The sequence below is a fragment of the Herpailurus yagouaroundi genome, unplaced genomic scaffold (genome assembly GCF_014898765.1).
Source record: "Herpailurus yagouaroundi ecotype Mexico unplaced genomic scaffold, PumYag 180, whole genome shotgun sequence".
Classification (NCBI taxonomy): domain Eukaryota; kingdom Metazoa; phylum Chordata; class Mammalia; order Carnivora; family Felidae; genus Herpailurus; species Herpailurus yagouaroundi.
The window spans coordinates 16,090,785-16,111,400 of NW_024412411.1; the positions used below are offsets into that span (position 1 = coordinate 16,090,785).

The window sequence follows — 20,616 nt, forward strand, 5'->3', positions numbered from 1 at the left end:
AGGGGAAGTGATATTAAAAATTATCTGAGAATGTTACGGAGAATTACTGAGGATTGAAGAAATCTAGTCATTGTGTCAGCAAATGTGTACCAATACTATAAACCTGGCAATTTTCATATAAATTGGAGTAATATGTCTGTGAATGTAAAATTATTTGGAGACCTGTAGGTGAGGAATTTACACCATAAATATAGTGAATATATTTTGACAGTGTACCTCATTATTCCATCAGCTCAGTTACACCACATGTTAAATCATATCCCTGAGGAAATACACAAATTACTTTCCCCTCAACTCACTATGCTCCATTCACACTTTTTGTTGGTTCCTCATACCTGCCAGTCTCTGTTTTGTCTTTGTGCTTTCTGTCCAAGCTATCTGAAATGTTTTCATCATGCCAGCTCCTCTTTTGTCTGTTTAAATGACACATCCTCCATCGCTTTCCCTTATCACCCAATTTAATATAGGCTGCCTGTTAATTTCCCTCCTAGAGTCTTGATTATTTCCTGCATAAACTTACACTAATCTGTAGTTATTTTGTTTGTTCACTGACTTATGTGCTCCTCCTCATGAGCATGAAACTTCATAAACATTCATAAACATGAATTTTTAAAATACTGTTCTTTTAGATAACATTTGGTTTTGTGCTAATAAGAATTTTTCAGTCTGTCAGTGAGAAGTGATGTTTAAATTTCATTTCCCTAAATACTGAAATGAAATTGACCAGCACTAGTCATCCTCTCTGTTCTTTTTTGCCCTATAAATAGTTGGAGGTGATATGGGAAAATGTTGGCAGCAAGTATGCCTTTGTAGTGCATTTGCTTTTTCAAGTTTTGCTTAGTGTACCTTAAAAGCTACCGATTCTTAGAGATGTTTTGGCCTGACACAGTTGAGCATAGAAATAAAAACCTAGGTATAGTTTTTTTTTCTGGAAAATTCTTTTAACCTGATCATTTAAAAAGTTGATACCAAAGGTCTAAAAATAAAGTTATTTTTTTCTGTCAAAAGAATTCCTACTTACACCAGTTATTAAGAAGAGTACATTATTGGGGCGCCTGGGTGGCTCAGTCAGTTAAGTAAGTGTCTGACTTCGGCTCAGGTCATGATTTCGTGGTTCGTGAGTTTGAGCCCCACGTGGGACTCTGTGATGACAGTTCAGAGTCTGGAGCCTGCTTCAGATTCTGTTTCCCTCTCTCTCTGCCCCTCCCCCACTCACACTCTATGTTTCTCAAAAATAAATAAACATAAAAAAAGAAAAAAAAAAGTACCCTGTTAAAATTTCCAAAACACATTGGTTTTGTAAACTATTTTTTTGGAATTTCATTGCTTTTGTTCCTAAAATTCAGTTGTGGTTTAGGAATCATAAATCCTGGTTATTGTTAACAGAATGTCAAGAAATGGAAGTTTGTTGCATAGACAAGTTTGGCCAGTGCTTGTGAGACTTCCAAGGTTTTGAAAATCAAAGAAAGTGTAATCACTGAAAAATTTTACCCTTATTTTAAGGTAATTGTTTTAAAATTATTTGAGGTCTTAGGACTTAATTTTGAAAATGCTTTGATATAAACTTGTGTTATTTATTTATTTATTTTTGAGTTCTGTTTTGATTCTAAACCAGTAAAATTTATATCTGTCGGACTTAAATATTTGGATGTAAATCAGAATTTTATCCCAATTTTCTCTAGGGTTTCATCAGAATGTTTAGCGTGGGATACTTGATCCAGTGCTGCCTCCGAATTCCCTCTGCATTTCGGCATCTGTTTACACAGCCATCCCGGCTATTTTCTCTCTTCTACAATAAAGAAAACTTCCAGCTCGGAGCTTTTCTGGGCTCTTTTGTTAGTATATACAAGGTAAGGCTTTCAGCAGAGGAGAGAAAAATGGGAAATAAATAACATGGCTATTATTAGAATGAGATATGGCCTTAACCCATCTATCATTTTTTAATGCTTCTTTCTGTTGTATTCATAAATGTTTTAATAAATGTTTTAATGTCTCCAAGTATATGTACAATATATTTTGGGAATTGAGGTTGAAAAAATTTCTTTTAAAATGTTATTTAATGTGCTTCAAAGTGTAGATATATTTGCATTTATATATAATATGAAAGATTTTCAAAGACTTACTTTTTTTTCAGTAATGTAGATACTGAAAATTTTAACTTATATTTCTAACATCAAAAATGATATTAATATATCTGGTCTCTTTGTTTTTCTTGATCATATTTACTGAACATAACATCATATGTTATTAATTTAAACATATTTCAGACCCTTTTAGCTGATATCAACACTTGATAGAGCCAGTAAAGATTTTCTGTTGTGACTTATGTAAGAAATGACTTGTTATCCCTCTTTGATATACTCACTATTCCTACTACACTCTCTCAAATAACCATTGTTAACATTCTTCCACTGTTTCTGCATGTTCCTATAAACATACCAGCACATGTATAAGCACACACCTAAACACATATGTAAGGATCATCCATGACATAGTATTCTGAAATTTTAAGTAATGGCCTTTTGTTTAATGGGGATCACTCATATATAAGTCATACTACTGACATTTTATTAAACATCTAAAATTTAGACTATAAACCTAAACGTAGTTTCCAAATGGTAAAATATGTTAACTAAGGTTGACCACACATTGTTTTTAAAGTGAAAAAAAAATAATAATAATAGTGCAGAGAAACTTGAATTCTGGAGTCATTTTGGGTAAGATGGTTATGTATCATTTTATGTAAAAGTTTATTTATATAAGGTACATATAGGGGAAGTATTTTTAAATGGAAAGGAGAACAGTAGTAGCAAATGGTAAGCTATAGTTAATTACTTGTTATGAAATATTACTAATATTGAAAATATTTTCAATAGTTTTGATTAGGAAACATTACTGTCTTTGAAAATACAAGAGTTAAATAGGACAGAATATTTGTAACTTTATATGTTCATATTCTTTTTCATTTCTTATGTCGTAGTGTTTATGTTTATTCTTAACATAAACCCTAAGTGTCGCATGTGGATTGTCTCCCAACATTTTTATCCCAAATTGGTTATTCTCCACCATCCAGCATATCTCAGATCATGTTTCATTTGTTTGCTTTAATTTCTGTTACTATTTATTTGCTCAGGTAATACAAACTAATGGTATTAAACTATAGAAAAATACAACCAGGTCAGAAAACCCCTTATAAAAAAAATGGTACAGTGTGTTCCAAAGCCATATGGGATTTAAAATAAAATTTTCAATGCCATTAACGTCTTTATAAGGATGTAATTGGGAGAAGGGCAGAGCAACAATTCATATTTCTTCAGTGTCTTCTCAGGGAATGGACTCTTTTTTCATTTTGTAATGTTCTTCTTTATTTCTGGTAATATTCCTTGCTCTGAAGTCTACAACGTTTGATATTAATATGGCTATTCCAGTTTTCCTTTGATTATATTTGATACTACATTGTTTCTGTCTTTTTACTTTAGTCTTAACTGTGTCTTCAGTTTAAAGGTTGATTCTTTTAGATGACATGTAGTTGGTTCTTCCTTTTTTATCCAATTTGATAATCTCTATTAATTGGTATGTTTAAGCTATTTACATTTAATGTACTTTTTGATAATGGTATAGTTTAAATCTACCTCTTGCTAATTGTTTCGTATTTTTTCCATTGTTTTTTTCCTTTTTATTCCTCCTGGATTTTTTTAAAAAAATTTATGTATTTAGTTTTTTATTTTTGTTTTTTGTATTTTTGTATTCTATCTTCACTCTTGGCTTACTATTTATACCTCTTTTTTAATTCAGTGACTGCCTTAACATTTATAATAAGCATTTTAAATTCATCAGTTATTGTTTTCAAATATTATGCCACTTCATGTATAGTGTATGACTCTTAGAATACTGTACCTCAAATTCCTCCTTCTCATCCTTTGTGGTATACATTTATCTTTTCATGTGTTATAAACCCCATGATCTATTGTTACCATTTTTGTTTTAGACCAGGAGTCAGAAAACGTTTTCTGTAATTGGCTAGATGATAATTGTTTCAAGCTTTGTGGCTGATATGGTTAGTCTCTGTCATAACTACTCTACTCTGCTGTTGTAGTGTGAAAGCAACCATAGACAATATATAAATAAAAGAGCATAGTTATGTTCTTTTTTTTAAAGTTTATTTATTTTTCAAAGAGAGAGAGAGCACAAGTGAGGCAAGGGCAGAGAGAGGGAGGAGAAAGAGAATCCTAAGCAGGCTCTGCACTGTCAGCCCAAAGCCCAACACGGGGCTTGAACTCATGAGCTGTGAGATCGTGACCTGACCCAAAATCAAGAGTTGGACGTTTAACCGACTGAGCCACCCATAGCTATGTTCTAATATAACTTTGTCACACTTCAATTAGAATTTCATTTTATTTTTACATGTCTCAAAATATTACAATTTTATTTTATCCATTGAGAAGTGTAAAAACATTCTTAGCTCATGAACCACATACAAACAGTTGGCAAGCCAGATTTGGCTAGTGGGCCATATTTTATGATCACTGCTTTAGATAGTTATTTTATTATTATTATTATTATTATTATTATTATTATTATTATTAATTTTTGATAGAGAGAGAGAGACAGAGTGCTAGCAGAAGAGGGGAAGAGAGAGATGAAGACACAGAATCTGAAGCAGGTCCAGGCTCTGAACTGTCAGCACAGAGCCCGATGCGGGGCTCAAACTCATGAACCATGAAGTCATGACCTGAGCTGAAGTTGGATGCTTAAACGACTAAGCCACCCAAGCACCCCTTCTTTGATAGTTCTTTTGATAGTTCTTCTTTTGATAGTTTATTTTTATATAAAGAAATGATATTTAAAAAAATGTCTTCTAAGTTTATCTTCATTTTGCCATCTTCAGAGCTCCTCATATCTTTTTTCAGATCTAAATGATACTATATTCCTTCTGCCTGCAAAATTACCTTTTACCATTTATGAAAATTCATCACTTACAGAGCTACTATGTGGGTCTCAGTATTTATCTACCGGAAAAAGTCTTTATTTCACCATTATATTGAAAAATACTTGCTCTGAGTATGGAATTCTGGCTTAGAGTTATAGTGTATTTGATTTTTCTTCTTATTACAGTCGGAGTGATTCTACATCTAGGCAAAGAAAAATTTATGCCTTCATTTTGGAAAATAATTACAATAAAAATATTATGTGTTTTTTTTATTTTGGAAAATAATTACAATAAAAATATTATGTGTTTTTTTTTAAAGTTTGTTAAATTTATTTTGATACAGAGAGAGTGCACAAGCAGGGTAGGGACAGAGACAGAGGAGAGAGAGAGAGAGAATACCAAGCAGGCTTTGCACTGTCAGCACAGAACCCTATGTGGGACTTGATCTCACGAACCGTGAGATCACGAACTGAGCCAAAATCAAGAGTCAGATGCTTAATTGACTGAACCACCCAGGTGCCCTGACAATACAAATATTATGTATAATTTCTTAATAGAGTCTATCCAGAACAATAACTTTATAACAGGTTATTGTTGATAGTTTTCCAACTCATATATTTAAAATAGTTTGATTTAGATCACCAATTTGCCATCAAGGTCTGCTAGTGACTCACTCATTATAGATGTTACATGCATGTTTTCTAGAAATGAAACAACTGAAGTCACTGCATTTTCTTCTTGATGTAGGGTACTAGTTGCTTCCTGCGCTGGGTCAGAAACCTGGATGATGAATTGCATGCTATTATAGCTGGTAAGGCAATGATAACACAAGAGTTACTGCTGTTGCATCAATCCGTGGTAGGAATGACTCAGAAATAGTTTCCAAATTCATCTGATTTCTGTATAACTCTTTTTCTCCATAATAGAATCCCTACTGAGGGACCAGTCCACACATTTTGTATGCGCCAAGTTTAACATACCCAGGCATTCTTGCCATCTGATGTTTTGAAATGGCAATATAATGACTTGGGTATCTGGCCTGCTACAGGCCAGGAATCCTAGGGAATGTGTTATAAAAGAACATAAAACTCAAAAAATTTGGTGACTAATGGAAGCACAGTTATATTGCTTGAAGCATTCTGGTTTTGCCACTGGCAAGTGACATATATTTTAATCATATATATTTTTATTTTTAAAGAACTTAATTAGTTTCATAAAAATAAGAACTCAAGATTAACATTTTCTGCAAGTACAGCATACATGCTACTTAAGTAAAATTGACAGTTTACAGATATTTATTAGTGATATTCCTGCTACCAGTATTCCGGGTCTCCCTCTGCCTTTGTTTCCCATTTATGGAACAAAGGCAGTACTATGGAGAGAAGTTTGAGGATATCACTAAAAGTAATTTGAGCTGTTAGAAGAATTGATTAATAAATATTTTCACTTAAAATGAGAAATGGTATCAATAACCTTTAAAAATTATTTTTGAAAATCATTATATTTGTTAAGACTACTGTTTTTAAAGTTATATTTAGAATATAAAGTGTCTTTGTAATATATATGTCAAAACTGTGTGTTCCTAACTCTGAAAGTCAATTTCATAATTTAAAAATGTGTGATATCAAATTCACCTCATTTTAATGTCATCACATATATTACTGTCCTTATTTTTGTATAACAAAGGGCAGTGCTACAAATCGATTGTGTCTTACTTAAGTGAGTGAACATTTCTGAATGACTTAATAACAAAGAAATACTTTGAGATTTGATCAGTTTTGCTTTATTTGTTGTTTCAGGCTTTTTGGCAGGAGTATCAATGATGTTTTATAAAAGTACAACAATTTCCATGTATTTAGCTTCCAAGTTGGTAGAGGTAAGCAAACATCTTGATGCATGCACAGCTCTAAAGGATGTAGAGCCTTCCATATCCCAGTTACAAGGGCTAGTCAATCCTATAAAAGTACTGACAAAGTCAGTTCTCCTGTTTCTTCTTCTTTCTTTATGTGTGTTATTTTCAAATATACACAAGTGTAGAAAGAATAAAGTAACTAATTCTCGTGTACCTATCATACAGTTTCAACAGTTAACATGTGACCAGTTTATTCTACCTGTACTGTCCCAACCCCACAAGTACTGAATTAATTTAAAGCAAATCCCAGACAACATATCACTTCTTCCATAAATAACTCAAGGTAAAGACTCCTTAAAGACTATGGCTAAAAGGATAAAGACTCCTTAAAAACAAATCAACACTACTACCAAAGTACAATCAAAATACTATTGTCACACATGTAAAAAACCTAGTAATTTAATATTATCATATATCCAATTAGAGCTTATATTCTCATATCTCACAGATATCTTCTGCAATCTGTTTTAATTGGGATCCAAAGTCTCTTTTAGTTTTTAATAGCTACCTCCTCCCCCTAACCCCCTTTCTTTTTTTCCTTGCCATTTATTTGTTGAAGATCTATGTTATTAGTTCTGGGAAATTTCCCACATTTTGGATTTTGCTAATTATATCCTTACTGGTGATACTAATATGTTTCTTTAACCCAAGTGTTTCCTATGAACTGTTTGTTAGATATAGAGGTTTAAGCAATTCAGTTTCAATTTTTAGGGGGTGGAGAAATACTTCACGTTTACTATGTGTATGAATTCCTATTGCATCACATTAGGAAGCACATTAGTTGTGTCTCTTTTTGTGATGCTAAGATTGATCATTGGGCTCTGTTAATACAACTAACATAAAGCTCCCCATTAGGCTTTCACTTAATTGTTGTGGCACCCATTATTAATCATTACCAGGGTTTATTATTTCATTGACAGTTGCAAAATGATATTATAACATTATTGTTTCTTCTAATTATTTACTTGTGCAGATTTTTTAAAATCTTTTTTTAATGTTTATTTTTGAGAGAGAGAGAGTCAGAGCATGAGCAGGGGAGGGGCAGGGAGAGAGGGAGACACAGAATCTGAAGCAGGCTCCAGGCTCTGAGCTGTCAGCACAGAACCTGATGCAGGGCTCGAACTCACAAACCATGACATTATGACCTAAGCTGAAGTTGGATGCTTAACCAACTGAGCCATCCAGGTGCCCCATGAGTTCTTTTAAAAAAAAACTTTTCCCTTTTCAACTGTTTGGTTACTCTGAAATAGTTTGATTTGTTCACAAAGTCATAATAAAATGCTTGATTACTTCCCTTTACTTACCAGTGTTCAGAATGAATTGGCCCCTAGCATTCTGCAAAACTGACTTATTTATGAGTCTTTATTTTTAAATGTCATTATGAAGATGTAAATTTTAGAATATTTGGTCTTGTTTCAACTCAGGAATTACACTATCTTTGACCATGAGAACCTCTTCGAGTTGACTTCTGTTTCTTTTTTATATAATGCCAATATCTCTGAAAACTTTCTTGCTTTGTGATAAAACAAAATGGTCCAGGCTCATTTTGGACATTTCCTGCCCTAGAAACAGAATCAGTCTTTTCTCCAATGACCCCTATTCTTTTGGTGGGAAATGGTATTTAGAGACTTCAATTTGGGTACTTGGGTACTTCTTGCTTCTAGGCTAGTTATTATTTTTTGGCCTTCCCAGTAAAAAGAGCTAGAGAATCCTTTTCCCCCCTTTCTTTTTAGAGAAAGAGAAAATAATGAGCATATTGATATTTCCAATTCAAAGTTAAGATTATAGATTTATTTGACTTCATTTTAGAAAAAATTTATCTCTTGGCACAAAAACAGACACTTAGGTCAATGGAACAGAATAGAGAACCCAGAAATGGACCCACAAACGTATGGCCAGCTAACCTTTGATAAAGTAGGAAAGAATATCCAATGGAATAAAGACAGTCTCTTCAGCAAGTGGTGCTGGGAAAACTGGACAGCGACATGCAGGGAAAACTGGACCACTTTCTTACACCATACACAAAAATAAACTCAAAATGGATGAAAGACCTAAATGCAAGGCAGGAAGTGAAACCATCAAAATCCTCAAGGAGAAAGCAGGCAAAAACCTCTTTGATCTTAGCCGCAGCAACTTCTTACTCAACACATCTCTGGAGGCAAGGGAAACCAAAGCAAAAATGAACTATTGGGAACTCATCAAAATAAAAAGCTCTGCACAGCAAAGGAAACAATCAGCAAAACTAAAAGCCAACTGATGGAATGGGAGAAGATATTTGCAAATGACATATCAGATAAAGGGTTAGTATCTAAAATCTATAAAGAACTTATCAAACTCAACACCCAAAAAATAAAGAATCCAGTGAAGAAATGGGCACAAGACCTGAACAGACACTTCTCCAAAGAAGACATCCAGATGGCCAACCGACACATGAAAAAATGCTCAACATCACTCATCATCAGGGAAATACAAATCAAGACCGCCATGAGATACCACCTCACACCTGTCAGAATGGCTAACATTAACAACTCAGGCAACAGCAGATGTTGGTGAGGATGTGGAGAAAGTTGCATTGTTGGTGGCAATGCAAGCTGGTGCAGCCACTCTGGAAAACAGTATGGAGGTTCTTCAAAAAATTAAAAATAGAACTACCCTATAACCCAGCAGTTGCACTACTAGGTATTTATCCAAGGGTTACAGGTATGCTGTTTCAAAGGGACACATGCACCCCCATGTTTATAGCAGCACTATCAACAATAGCCAAAGTATGGAAAGAGCCCAAATGTCCATCGATGGATGAATGGATAAAGAAGGTGTGGCATATGTATACAATGGAGTATTACTTGGCAATCAAAAAGGATGAAATCTTGCCCTTTGCAACTGTGTGCATGAAACTAGGGGATATTATGCTAAGTGGAATTAGTCAGAGAAAGACAAATATCGTATGACTTCACTCATGAAGACTTTAAGATACAAAACAGATGAACATAAGGGAAGGGAAACAAAAAGAATATAAAAAAAGGGAAGGAGATAAAACATAAGAGACTCTGAAATATGGAGAACAAACAGAGGGTTACTGGGGGGGTTGTGGGAGGGAGGATGGGCTAAATGGGTAAGGGGCATTAAGGAATCTACTCCTGAAATCATTGTTGCACTATATGCTAAATAATTTGGATGTAAATTAAAAAAATAAAACTAAAAAAATACAAATAAATAAAAATTTTAAACAAAGAGAAGAAAAATTTTATCTCACTGAAAATCTGTGGCCCTAATGATATTAAGAGGATTACATACTTGCTTTATTCAGGTGTGTCTGTGTCTGTGTGTGTGTGTAGGGAAGAGAGAGAAAGAGAGAGAGAGAGAGAGAATGTGAGTTTGATATTTTTCTCAGTGCAATTGGAAGTCATTGGAGAGTTTTAAGTGTGGAAATAGCATGATTTAATTCACATTTTAAGAAGAAGAAAACATTCTGGCTATTATATAAAGAATGGAATAGAGGCAAGACGAAGCTGGGAGAACAATTAGTCTCAGACAGATGATGGCTTGTGCCAGTATAGTAGCAGTAGGGATAGAGAGAAATACACAGACTTGGTATATGTTTAGGAGGTAAGGGTGGCAAGACTTGCTAATGGAGAGGAAAAGGAGTGTCAGAGAAAGAATATATCCCCTAGCTAGCAAAAATACATTCTTTGACACAGGGAGAATCCAATATTGAGATCTGGTTTGTAAAACCTGTATTTTATAGCTGCTTCCCTACATGACTAGAGTTTTTTAGGCCAAGCAATGACATAGCTCTTTTTTAACTTATTTTTAAATTTAAAAAATTTTTATTTTATTTTATTTTTATTTTAGTTTTGTTTTTATTTTTGAGAGAGAGTGCACACGAGCAAGGAAGGGGCAGAGGGAGCGGGAAAGAGAGAATCTTGAGCAGGCTCCATGCTGGGCTTGATGTCAGGACTGTGAGATCATGCCCTAAGCCAATATCAAGAGTCAGGTGCTTAACCAACTGAGCCACATAGGCACCTTGGCATAGCTCTTTTCTTATATCAACAGACCATGTTTGATCTTGGCAGAAGAAGCTACATATAAAATGCACTGATAAGAATTTATTTTTAATTTAGGAAATTACAAATGTAAGCTTACTAATAGGTCCTTTGTGGAATTAATGACTGTGGTGTAATAGGCAATCATTTTCCTATGATTGAAGTTAATTTTATATTAAAATTCTGCATTACTATATAATGAATATTAAATAAAAATCAGCTGACTAGATAACTTTTATCTTGGAAATAATTATTTCCAAGATGTATATATTGAATATCTATTATGTTCCCACTACTGTATGAAGTGCTGGTAAGCATATAGAACTATGGGATATGGTTCCCACCCTTCATTAACTTAGAATCTGGTTCAATAGATAAGGTTTATTATAAGAAATTAGGAACACAATTGTTACATATTTCAGGAGATACCTGTGTTATATAATGTGTCTATGATGCTATTCTACCACATCTGAATTTCATTTTTGTCAACATGAATACACTACAGTATACCTGTACCTTGTAATATACTGTATAGTATATTCAAAATAGTGGTGCATGAATATCTTCCTTCCTAAGTAGAGTGTAGCTTTTTGTACATATCTTCCAGATTGGGGAAAAATTATTTCATGTTCTTTAGTTCATGAACCACCCATGTCTTCTTGAACTTTCCTGCACCTGATTGTAACATCATTCTCTCTTGGTTCTTTCTTCTTTTCTTACTAGTTCTACTTGAGCTTTCCCATGTTTCAGAGAAACTATTGCCGTGAATAATTACATCTTCTATCCATATAAATTAGCTGGGCCTTCCCCATATGTATTGTGTACTTTCGCCCAGTTCATTACCCCTGCCTTTTCTGCTTTTTCTCTCTTAATCTCATTGTTAATCCTAGGCCTCTTAGGAGGCAGCACTGTTGGAAGGGTGGACAGCAGACTAGTGCCAGTCCATGACCTGTTTATTACCAGTTTATAGTAAGCATAGAAATAGAGAGTAAGCATTTGGAAACTTCTGTAGCAACTTGACAGAGTAATTTATTTTTTTAATACAAAAGTGAAATTTTGGTTCACTTTGTGTTTTTAAAATTGAGTTTTTAGTAATGTATTTTTATTGTATTATAAAAGTACCGAGCTATGGCAATTGGAAAAAAAATGTTTTGAAGTGTTGCTTCACTGCAGGTGGTTTGAGAAGCACTATTCAAATGTAGTCATTTCTGAAATTCTCCTTGTTCCTTTGTTCTAGGCAGAGCAGTTTGTTCCGTCCTTGGGTGGGGGGGCAAAAAATGCACACACACATACTAAACATATATATAGTTAAATATCTAAGTGCATTAGCTATTTCTCTTATGCACTAACTTAGATGTTATTGTATTCATTTTTAAATTCCTAGCTCCTAGCATAGTGTTAACAGCATTAGTTAACAGCATTAAATGTTGAATGAATGAATGAATGAATGAATGAATAAATGAGTGAATGACTAGATCTAGCAGGGAAGGGAGACCTGAGGATTATACAAAAAGCATTGAAGGGTGCCTGGGTGGCTCAGTCAGTGGGGCGTCTGTCTGACTCTTGATTTTGGCTCAGGTCCTGATCTCACGGTTCCTGAGATCGAGCCCCGTGTCGGGCTCTGTACTGACAGCACAGACCCTGCTTGGGATTATCTGTCTTTCCCCTCCCCTACTTGTGTGCACTCTATCTCAGAATAAGATAAACTTCTCAGAATAAGGCAAACTTCAAACAAACAAACAAACAAACAAACAAACATTGAGGTATAAATGATATAAAAGAAGTAGAAATACAATGTTACTATATTCACAGAGAAGCATTATTACTGGTATCTCGGTTTGGGGTGAGGGAATGAGGGAAGGAAAAGGCTGACACTTAACTAATGTCATGGAAGATGCAACCTGCAATTTGAGCTCAGAAAGGATTATTAGGTTTGGAAGGTAGACAAAATAGTTGTAGATAGCAAGTGAGTCTATTGCTCCACTCTATTGTTAATGCTATTTAAAGTTGTGGGTTTATTTCTAAATCTTACATTATGTTTGTTCTACAGACAATGTATTTCAAAGGCATTGAAGCAGGAAAGGTTCCCTATTTTCCCCATGCAGATACTATCATCTATTCCATCTCTACAGCAATTTGCTTCCAGGCAGTAAGTATAGCTTTTTGATATGAGAAATGAATTATTTCTTTACATTAAATCAGTGGGGGGGTGGGGGTAGGCAATAAAGACCTGGGAAAATTTCTATGGATTAGATTTTATTTTTTATTTTTATTTTTTTACCAAGAGAGCTTGCAAGTTTCAAATCAGTAAACATGCTAACTTAATGGGCTAGATCATTTTTAAAATTTTCTGAACACAATAATTTTTAGGTTTAAATTGAGTGCAATTTATAGGCAAATTATTACACTAGTACCTTGGCTAGAATGCCTATTTTAGTTATACTTCTACTAGAAGACAGATACCATGAGCATAAATAAGAATAATTGCATTTCCCCCATATTACTCAGGCAGTGAGGATAGAGGTAGGATCTAGTCTATTAGAAGCATTGTTCAATTTCTTTAAATTATGTAATCACCATTATTGATGTTAGTGGTTTCAGGACTGTTGCAAAATTCGGGGGGACCACTTTTATTTGCACTTTTTCAGAGTAATGCTGCCAAGTGTATAAACTTATTATAACTAAGGAAGTGTCAGCTATCTAATGAATATTCAGTAAATGCTTTCCTGATAATAATGAGTTAACTCAACTATTATTTCATAAGCAATATTCTTGATAGTTGTCAAGTTAAACATAAATACATATTTTCGTTATTATCATCACTGTTCTTTTTAAAATACAATGAGCAATAAAAATAAAAAAGTGCTCTGTTGCCTAATATGACTAATTATATTTGCTCTTTACTGAAGAAGTCTCAAATTGAATACTCTAATCTTAGGCTGTGATGGAAGTTCAGACTTTGCGACCATCTTACTGGAAGTTTCTTTTAAGACTCACCAAGGGCAAGTAAGTGACTGAGATGTTGTACCTGACCATAGAAAAAAAAGCATTTTCCCCCGAAAAAGATTTTGAATCTTTTCATCTTTTTGAGGGAATATTCTTCCAGTGATAAAGTAAGCATCTACATGTAAATCAAATATGTCCAACTTAATATGTATAACATGGGGTATTCTTTTGGTAACATTATTTTGACTTTTCTTTTCCCTGTATTATTTTAGATATTTTAAATGTTGTGGGAAAATACTGTATTGATTTGAAAATTGCTAATTAGTTGCTACATAACACACTTAAGTCTCACTTTTATAATCTTTGATCTCTTCTTTTTGATTAGAAATACTCAGCAGATTCATTAGAAATCATTCCTAAATAATCGAATGATTTCCAGTGGGAGAAAAATAATCATATTCTTTTGCTTGATTCTGTAAGAATACTTTTCCTTTGCCTTTATTATCATGTTCTTTATTGTTTTAGTTAGCATTTTCTGATCTTGATCTAGTTCTTTGGGAGGCAGCTTGACCTACTAGAGAGACCATGGACTCTGTTTGACTCTGGCTCTGATAACTTTAGCTGTGTTATTGGTGGAAAGTTTTTTTACCTCATGAGCCTCAGTTTCTCACTCTCTACTATGAAACAGTAATACATTCTTTGTATGGTTGTGTAATAGCACTTAATAAATTGTAGCTGTTATTATTATCACTTGTAGTTTTAATAGCCAGCAGTTGTATAGTATTGTACTGTGTCCCAGACATACACATACAACACGTGTACACATGCATATGTGTTTAATCCTTAAAATGGCTCTATGAGATGAGTACTATTAATATCCTGGTTTTATATTTGAGTCAACTGAGGTGCACAGAGAGGTCAGCTAGCTCGCCAGAGTCACACAGCTAGCAAATAAAAGAGCTGTGGGCTGTGAGCCAGGCAGTCTGGCTTTAGCATTCTTCCTCTTAGCCATGAGACTGCATCCTTTATATTATTATTATTAATCATTTATTTCTTTGTCATTTAGATTTTTGCCCATTAAGGAGTTTAAGCAGTTGATTATTTTGGGAGGGAACTTAACTTTGGAAAGGCACCGAAAGTTACGTTTATCGTTCCTGGAATAGTGATGGTGGCCATTGGCTCAAAATTAACCCTGTTGTCTTCTCCCCAGAAGAAGTGCTTGGGATCAGGCATAGAGATATGGGTTCATCCTGAACATTAGCTAAATATATGTCCTTAAAAATTGTTTTCACTTAGCATAATACCCTCCAGTTCCATCCATGTAGTTGGAAATGGCAAGATTTTATTCTTTTTGAGTGGCGAGTAATACTCCATTGTGTGTGTGTGTGTGTGTGTGTGTGTGTGTGTGTGTGTGTGTATGACATCTTCTTTATCCATTCATCCATTGATGGACATTTGGGCTCTTTCCATACTTTGCCTATTGTTGATAGTGCTGCTATAAACATGGGGGTGCATGTGTCCCTTTGAAACAGCACACGTGTATCCCGTGGATAAATGCCTAGTAGTGCAATTGCTGTGTCTTACGGTGGTTCTATTTTTAGTTTTTTGAGGAACCTCCATACTGTTTTCCAGAGGGGCTGCACCAGCTTGCATTCCCAACCAACAATGCAAAAGAGATCCTCTTTCTCTGCATCTGTTTAAGAGACAAAACAGATGAACACAAGGGAAGGGAAGCAAAAAGAATATAGAAACAGGGAGGGGGACAAAACAGAAGAGGCTCATAAATATGGAGAACAAACTGAGGGTTGCTGGAGGGGTTGTGGGAGGGGGGATAGGCTAAATGGGTAAGGGGCATTAAGGAGTCTACTCCTGAAATCGTTTCACTATATGCTACCTAATTTGGATGTAAATTTTAAAAAATAAAAAATAAAAGTAAAAGTAAAAAAAATTATTTTACCTTTTAAATTAAGTGATGGATAAAATGAGGGTATGCTTTTACTTCATCATGTCTATTAGAAATTTAAAAACCTATATGCTGTTTTCCCTTTAATTGTTAAATACTTACACATTCGGATGTATTTTCTGTGGATTGTGAGACATCAAAATGTCAATTATGAAAGAAATTACATTCAGTACCTTTGCCTCATTGGCAAATATTAAGCTCTTTTATTGTTGATATCCTGTGATTTCATTCATCAGAAAAATTGTCATGTATCTGTTTTTCTGTTTGACGCAATCTGGTGGAAAGAACTTGAGAGGGGTTTGAAATAACAATGGTGGTTTCTGGGGTTTCGGGTCTAGGGATTCTGATCTCTTTAAACAAAATATGAGACAGTGAATCTTGAGGTAGAGTACCAAAGTGACTCTGCCACTTTGAATCTGCCATTGAGTTCTTCATCACGTCAATCTTTTCTGTTTTCCCACTCCATGAAAGATAGGTCAAGTGAATCATCTTATTTTATAAACTTCATTAAATACTTGTTCACTGTGTCCTCTGTTTTGCAGATTTGCTGTCATGAACCGAAAAGTCCTTGATGTTTTTGGTACTGGTGCATCTAAACACTTTCAGGATTTTATCCCTAGGTTGGATCCAAGATATACAACTGTAACACCAGAGTTGCCCATCGAGTTTTCTTGAAGATGACTGTAATTTATTAATGTGACTTAATGTTTCATTATTTTATCCTGAAGAGTTAACTATGTTGAAACACAAAGAAGGAGTCTTGAGCTTGAACTTCAGTGTTATTTCAATGAGAGATACTCTTTTCTTGTTAGTTTTTCTTACCAGTCAGAAGTACAGAAGCTTTTTAGGAAGGTGTTGCTTAATAATTAAGCGCCCTCTGTAGCCAGAATCTGATTCTGGGTCACTTGTAGTGGTTGACATTATGATATATTATTGATTAAATTATGTCTACAAGCAATCTTAAATAATCTACGTAGAAATGTAGTAACAAATAAGAGTATACTTAAAATTACTTTAAAAGATGTTTTTAGTTCATTCCAGTATAATTCTTGGTTAAAACTAAGAATATTTCTATGTTTTAGGATACAAAGGATCACGGGTACATGGATTTGGTCTGTGTTTTTTTTTTAACTTTTGAATTGGTAACTATAGTAGTGAAATATTATGGAACTGAAGTAACTCTTCCCAGACAATGCTGCTTTAGTGTGAAGAAATTTAATTGAAGAAAGTGGCCATTCTCACTTCAGGGATGCGAAGACGGGTCTTGTGCTGTTCGGATAAATGCCGTTGTATCCATGCTCCCCTTCCACTGATACCTTCATCTCTCTTCATGGTCAGTCGGGCTGTCTGGCATCCCAGTGAGCCTATGTACTAATGGCAGGTTAGGAGCAAATGGAATTTGACATATCTGATAAAGCTGAAATGTATGTTTTAATCTTTTACAGAAGCATTACACTTGAATATTTAAAAGCAAATGAAGTTGCTTTTAAACTTCGTGAAGGTGTACGGTGTTTGTTTGCATTTATAAGGACTGAATTCTTCATAGCTCGGTTTGTCTGCCATCGCTGACTTAGAAGGGATCAAAAGTAGTTTGGGCAAATTTGTCAGTTTGTTCCCTCTCCACCATCCCACCTTTACAGTGGATATTTTACAGCTACAAACAATATAAAAATCCAGTAGTTGTTAAAAAGTCCATTTCATCACTATGGGATTCAGGTTCTCCAGCCTCTTTTCAAAAACTTACTGTTTTTATTCCTGTTAGAACAAACAAGTGACAAAATGTAGTAAGTGTTGATTATGAGTTAGTTCGGGACAGCTCTGATTGAAATATGATTACTCTTCAGAGTTTTTCAGGGAAAAGTCATACTTTTCTAACTTAATAAAAGGCTTAAGTGGTTATGATGTCTATAGTTAATGCAACATATAGGGATAATGGTATATTTTTTTAATATCATTTTGTTGCTGAAAAGTTTTGGGCCGTTGTAAATTAATTATGCAGTAGAACTTGTGTTGCAACAAGAATTATAACCCAGACTTTTAAAATGCTTAATCTGCCATATTCAATTTCACCAAGCCCTGTATATTTCTGTTCACGTGTAATCCTGTCCTCAGTTGTTATGGCAAATTGAAACCCAACAAAAAGACAGACTCTGATACTGTGGTAACAGAGCCACTTTAATGAGGTCAAAATTTTGCATTGTGATTAATTTTTTAGAATTGACTTGTCTATTAGGCAATACTGTTAAGGAATCATTTTGGTTTCAGACTTCAAAATTGCTTAATAAGTTTTCAGTTTTTATTCCTGGAATCAAAATGATGATTGGTACTGTGTTTAATTTTAAAAATGAAGTATTATAGCAGTGAAGAAAGCACTGCTTCCTGTACCTCATTTTCTTTATTTAGAAATTATGTTTATAATATTTTTCCTGTCAGTTTAAAAGAAAAACATTTTAATTCATACGTTGCTGTTTTCATGAACATTAAAAAGGCTATGATGTTGAAAGGCAAATCCTACTGAAATTGGATGAGATTGTTTAGTAAAATCTTACTGTCAAAAGGTGCATTTCTATGATTTCCTTTTTTTTCAAGCTATAGTCATTTTTTAATATAAAATGTAAAATGAAATAACCGTCATGAAGCAGAACATGATAATGAATGTATAGCTTTAGTGAATAATTAATGAATTTTCAGGGGTGAAAAGAGAAATCCAATTTGATTTCATTGAGGCAGACTGCACAGTGTAGCTGTTTGAGAAAACAGACACTGTGTCTGTGCTCCTGAAGACAATCAAAATGATATCTCTCTACCTCTAACCAATCAGGTATCAATAAACCATGTGACACCATAAATAAAGTCAAATAGATGGTTTTTTTAGTCCATTTATACACTAAGGAAATTGTGCCTATGTTAAGTTTCCACCAGAACTGGTTACAGCGAACATTAATGTGTAGACTGCAAAACAGTGCATCGGCGTATTTGTAGTAGTGTGGTTGTTTCACTGCTATTTCCTGTGTCATAAAATCCTAGGGTTTGTACCAACCCAGTAAAGACTGAGGTTGCAAGATAACAAATTGTCTCCGATTTGTTCAAGCCTTGCCAATGTTTCGTCAGATAGTTTTAGACCATTTTATTACTCATTTCTGGAATAAAACCTTTGGTTCGGTTATGCCGTTTCATAAATTCTGTGGTCACTTTGGTAACTTTTTTCTTGGTCTGTGCACATGGTTGTCACTTGGCTGATATGTAGTTTATTGTTGGTACTCATCTGAAGTTTAGTCAGTTGTTACTTTATTTAGAATTGTATCTTTTTATTCTTTGCTCTCCGATTTTATAATTTGCTTTTTTCTATATTGAACATGTCTTGTGTGATTAAACCCAAATTGGTCAGCTGTCCTAGTATTTTCTTTGTTGAGCTTGAGCATTCGTCTCCTTGTGGACTGTGCTCAGGCTGACATTTGATTTAGTTGTTAATACTGACAAAATTGTATTCTGCTTGTATGGTATCACAGTCCCAAGTTTCTGAGTCCCCTGCCAGTGTATAGTTAATGAAAATCGATTTCCTTTTCCCACAAAGAGCTTCGTCCATTGTCTTAGGTCACATCCCCCTCACTGTGGTGATCAAGAAGCCTCTCAGCAGTGCCAGAGGGGCGGGCCCACTGGGACCATTGGCCTGGTGTTCTTACTGCCTTGAATCAGAGACGCCGCCACGCCCTTATAGTCCTTGAATTCTTTCTGTGATTTATCTGTACTGTAAAGACAGAAAGTAGATCTACAGAAGGTGAGTCAGTCAGTTAAGTGTCCAACTCTTGGTTTCAGTTCAGGTCATGATCTCACGGTTTTGTGAGTTAAGCCCCGCATCAGGGGCTGCCAGTGCAGAGCCTGACCCTCTGTGTGTGTGTGTGTCTCTCTCTCTATCTCTGCCCGTTCCATGTCCGTACTGTCTCTGTCTCAAATAAATAAATAAACTTTCAAAAAGGTAGTTTGACAGAGCAACAAGATCATTCTTACATGGATGGTTTTTTTTACAAAAGTATTCGTTTCTGAATTGTTAAGATATCTGAAAAACGTCATCTTCCCTAACACCTTCACTTGTTGCTGCTTATCAGCCTGGTATTCAGTTTCATGGGGTGAACTTGGATAACTGAAAATGAACGACCAAGAAAAACATACAGGAAAAAGAGTAAGAAATGAGTGTTTCCTTTAGGGCTGGGTTGAAACTGTGATGAATAATAAATAAGATTAGTTATTTGTGGATGCCCAGGAGACTGTTCTTATAGTTGCCTCAAGCCTGCACCCTCCTTTTCACAGCTCCTTTCCTGTCGGTGCCTTAGCTAGCTCTGCACTTCTTTCTTGTCGAATTGGTGAGGAAGGGGGTGTCTGGGACTGAGATCAGGGGTGTGGACATAGATCCCGGGGTTATGATTCTTCCCTCAAGCCTGTGATATGGGGACCCCAGGACTGAGGCTGTGCTTCTGTTTCATCTGTAGCCTCAGGTGACTTTGCTATTGCACTATGGTTGTGAAAAGGGTAACGACAAAGACATGAGACTGACACTGGTGTGTGATTTCTGGAAGTGGAGAAGGGGCAGGAACTTGGCCATGATGTACCAGCCCTGGGAGTGCAGCAGGGCAGTGCATAGCCTTAAGCTTCCAGCTGTGGGGAATAAGATGTGTGCTACTTTACATGAGGGAAAAATGAGTGACTTAACTGGGAGAAAGAGTTAATATCTGGTAATGCTCTCTTACTCTGTGACGTGGCCTCTCTCTCCTTCACCTCTGCCCCAGCTCTCTCCTCTCTCCTCCTTCCCAGCCTTGGAATCTTT

At 35.0% G+C, this 20,616-nt stretch overlaps 1 protein-coding gene across 3 annotated transcripts in view; it reads left to right on the forward strand.

The window, feature by feature from the left end:
* The window catches only part of TMEM135 (transmembrane protein 135), a 397,425-nt gene that overhangs the window by 321,207 nt on the left and 55,602 nt on the right, over window positions 1-20,616 (forward strand). For 2 of the 3 annotated variants that reach the window (XM_040489573.1, XM_040489575.1), the window contains 6 exons: window positions 1,683-1,850; window positions 5,678-5,741; window positions 6,730-6,806; window positions 12,936-13,034; window positions 13,824-13,891; window positions 16,337-19,168. In XM_040489573.1, the coding sequence (XP_040345507.1) occupies window positions 1,683-1,850; window positions 5,678-5,741; window positions 6,730-6,806; window positions 12,936-13,034; window positions 13,824-13,891; window positions 16,337-16,469 (609 nt within the window). In that variant the 3' untranslated portion in view covers window positions 16,470-19,168. Of the gene's footprint in view, window positions 1-1,682; window positions 1,851-5,677; window positions 5,742-6,729; window positions 6,807-12,935; window positions 13,035-13,823; window positions 13,892-16,336; window positions 19,169-20,616 lie in introns of those variants that run through there. The other variant, XM_040489574.1, reaches the window with a different exon arrangement.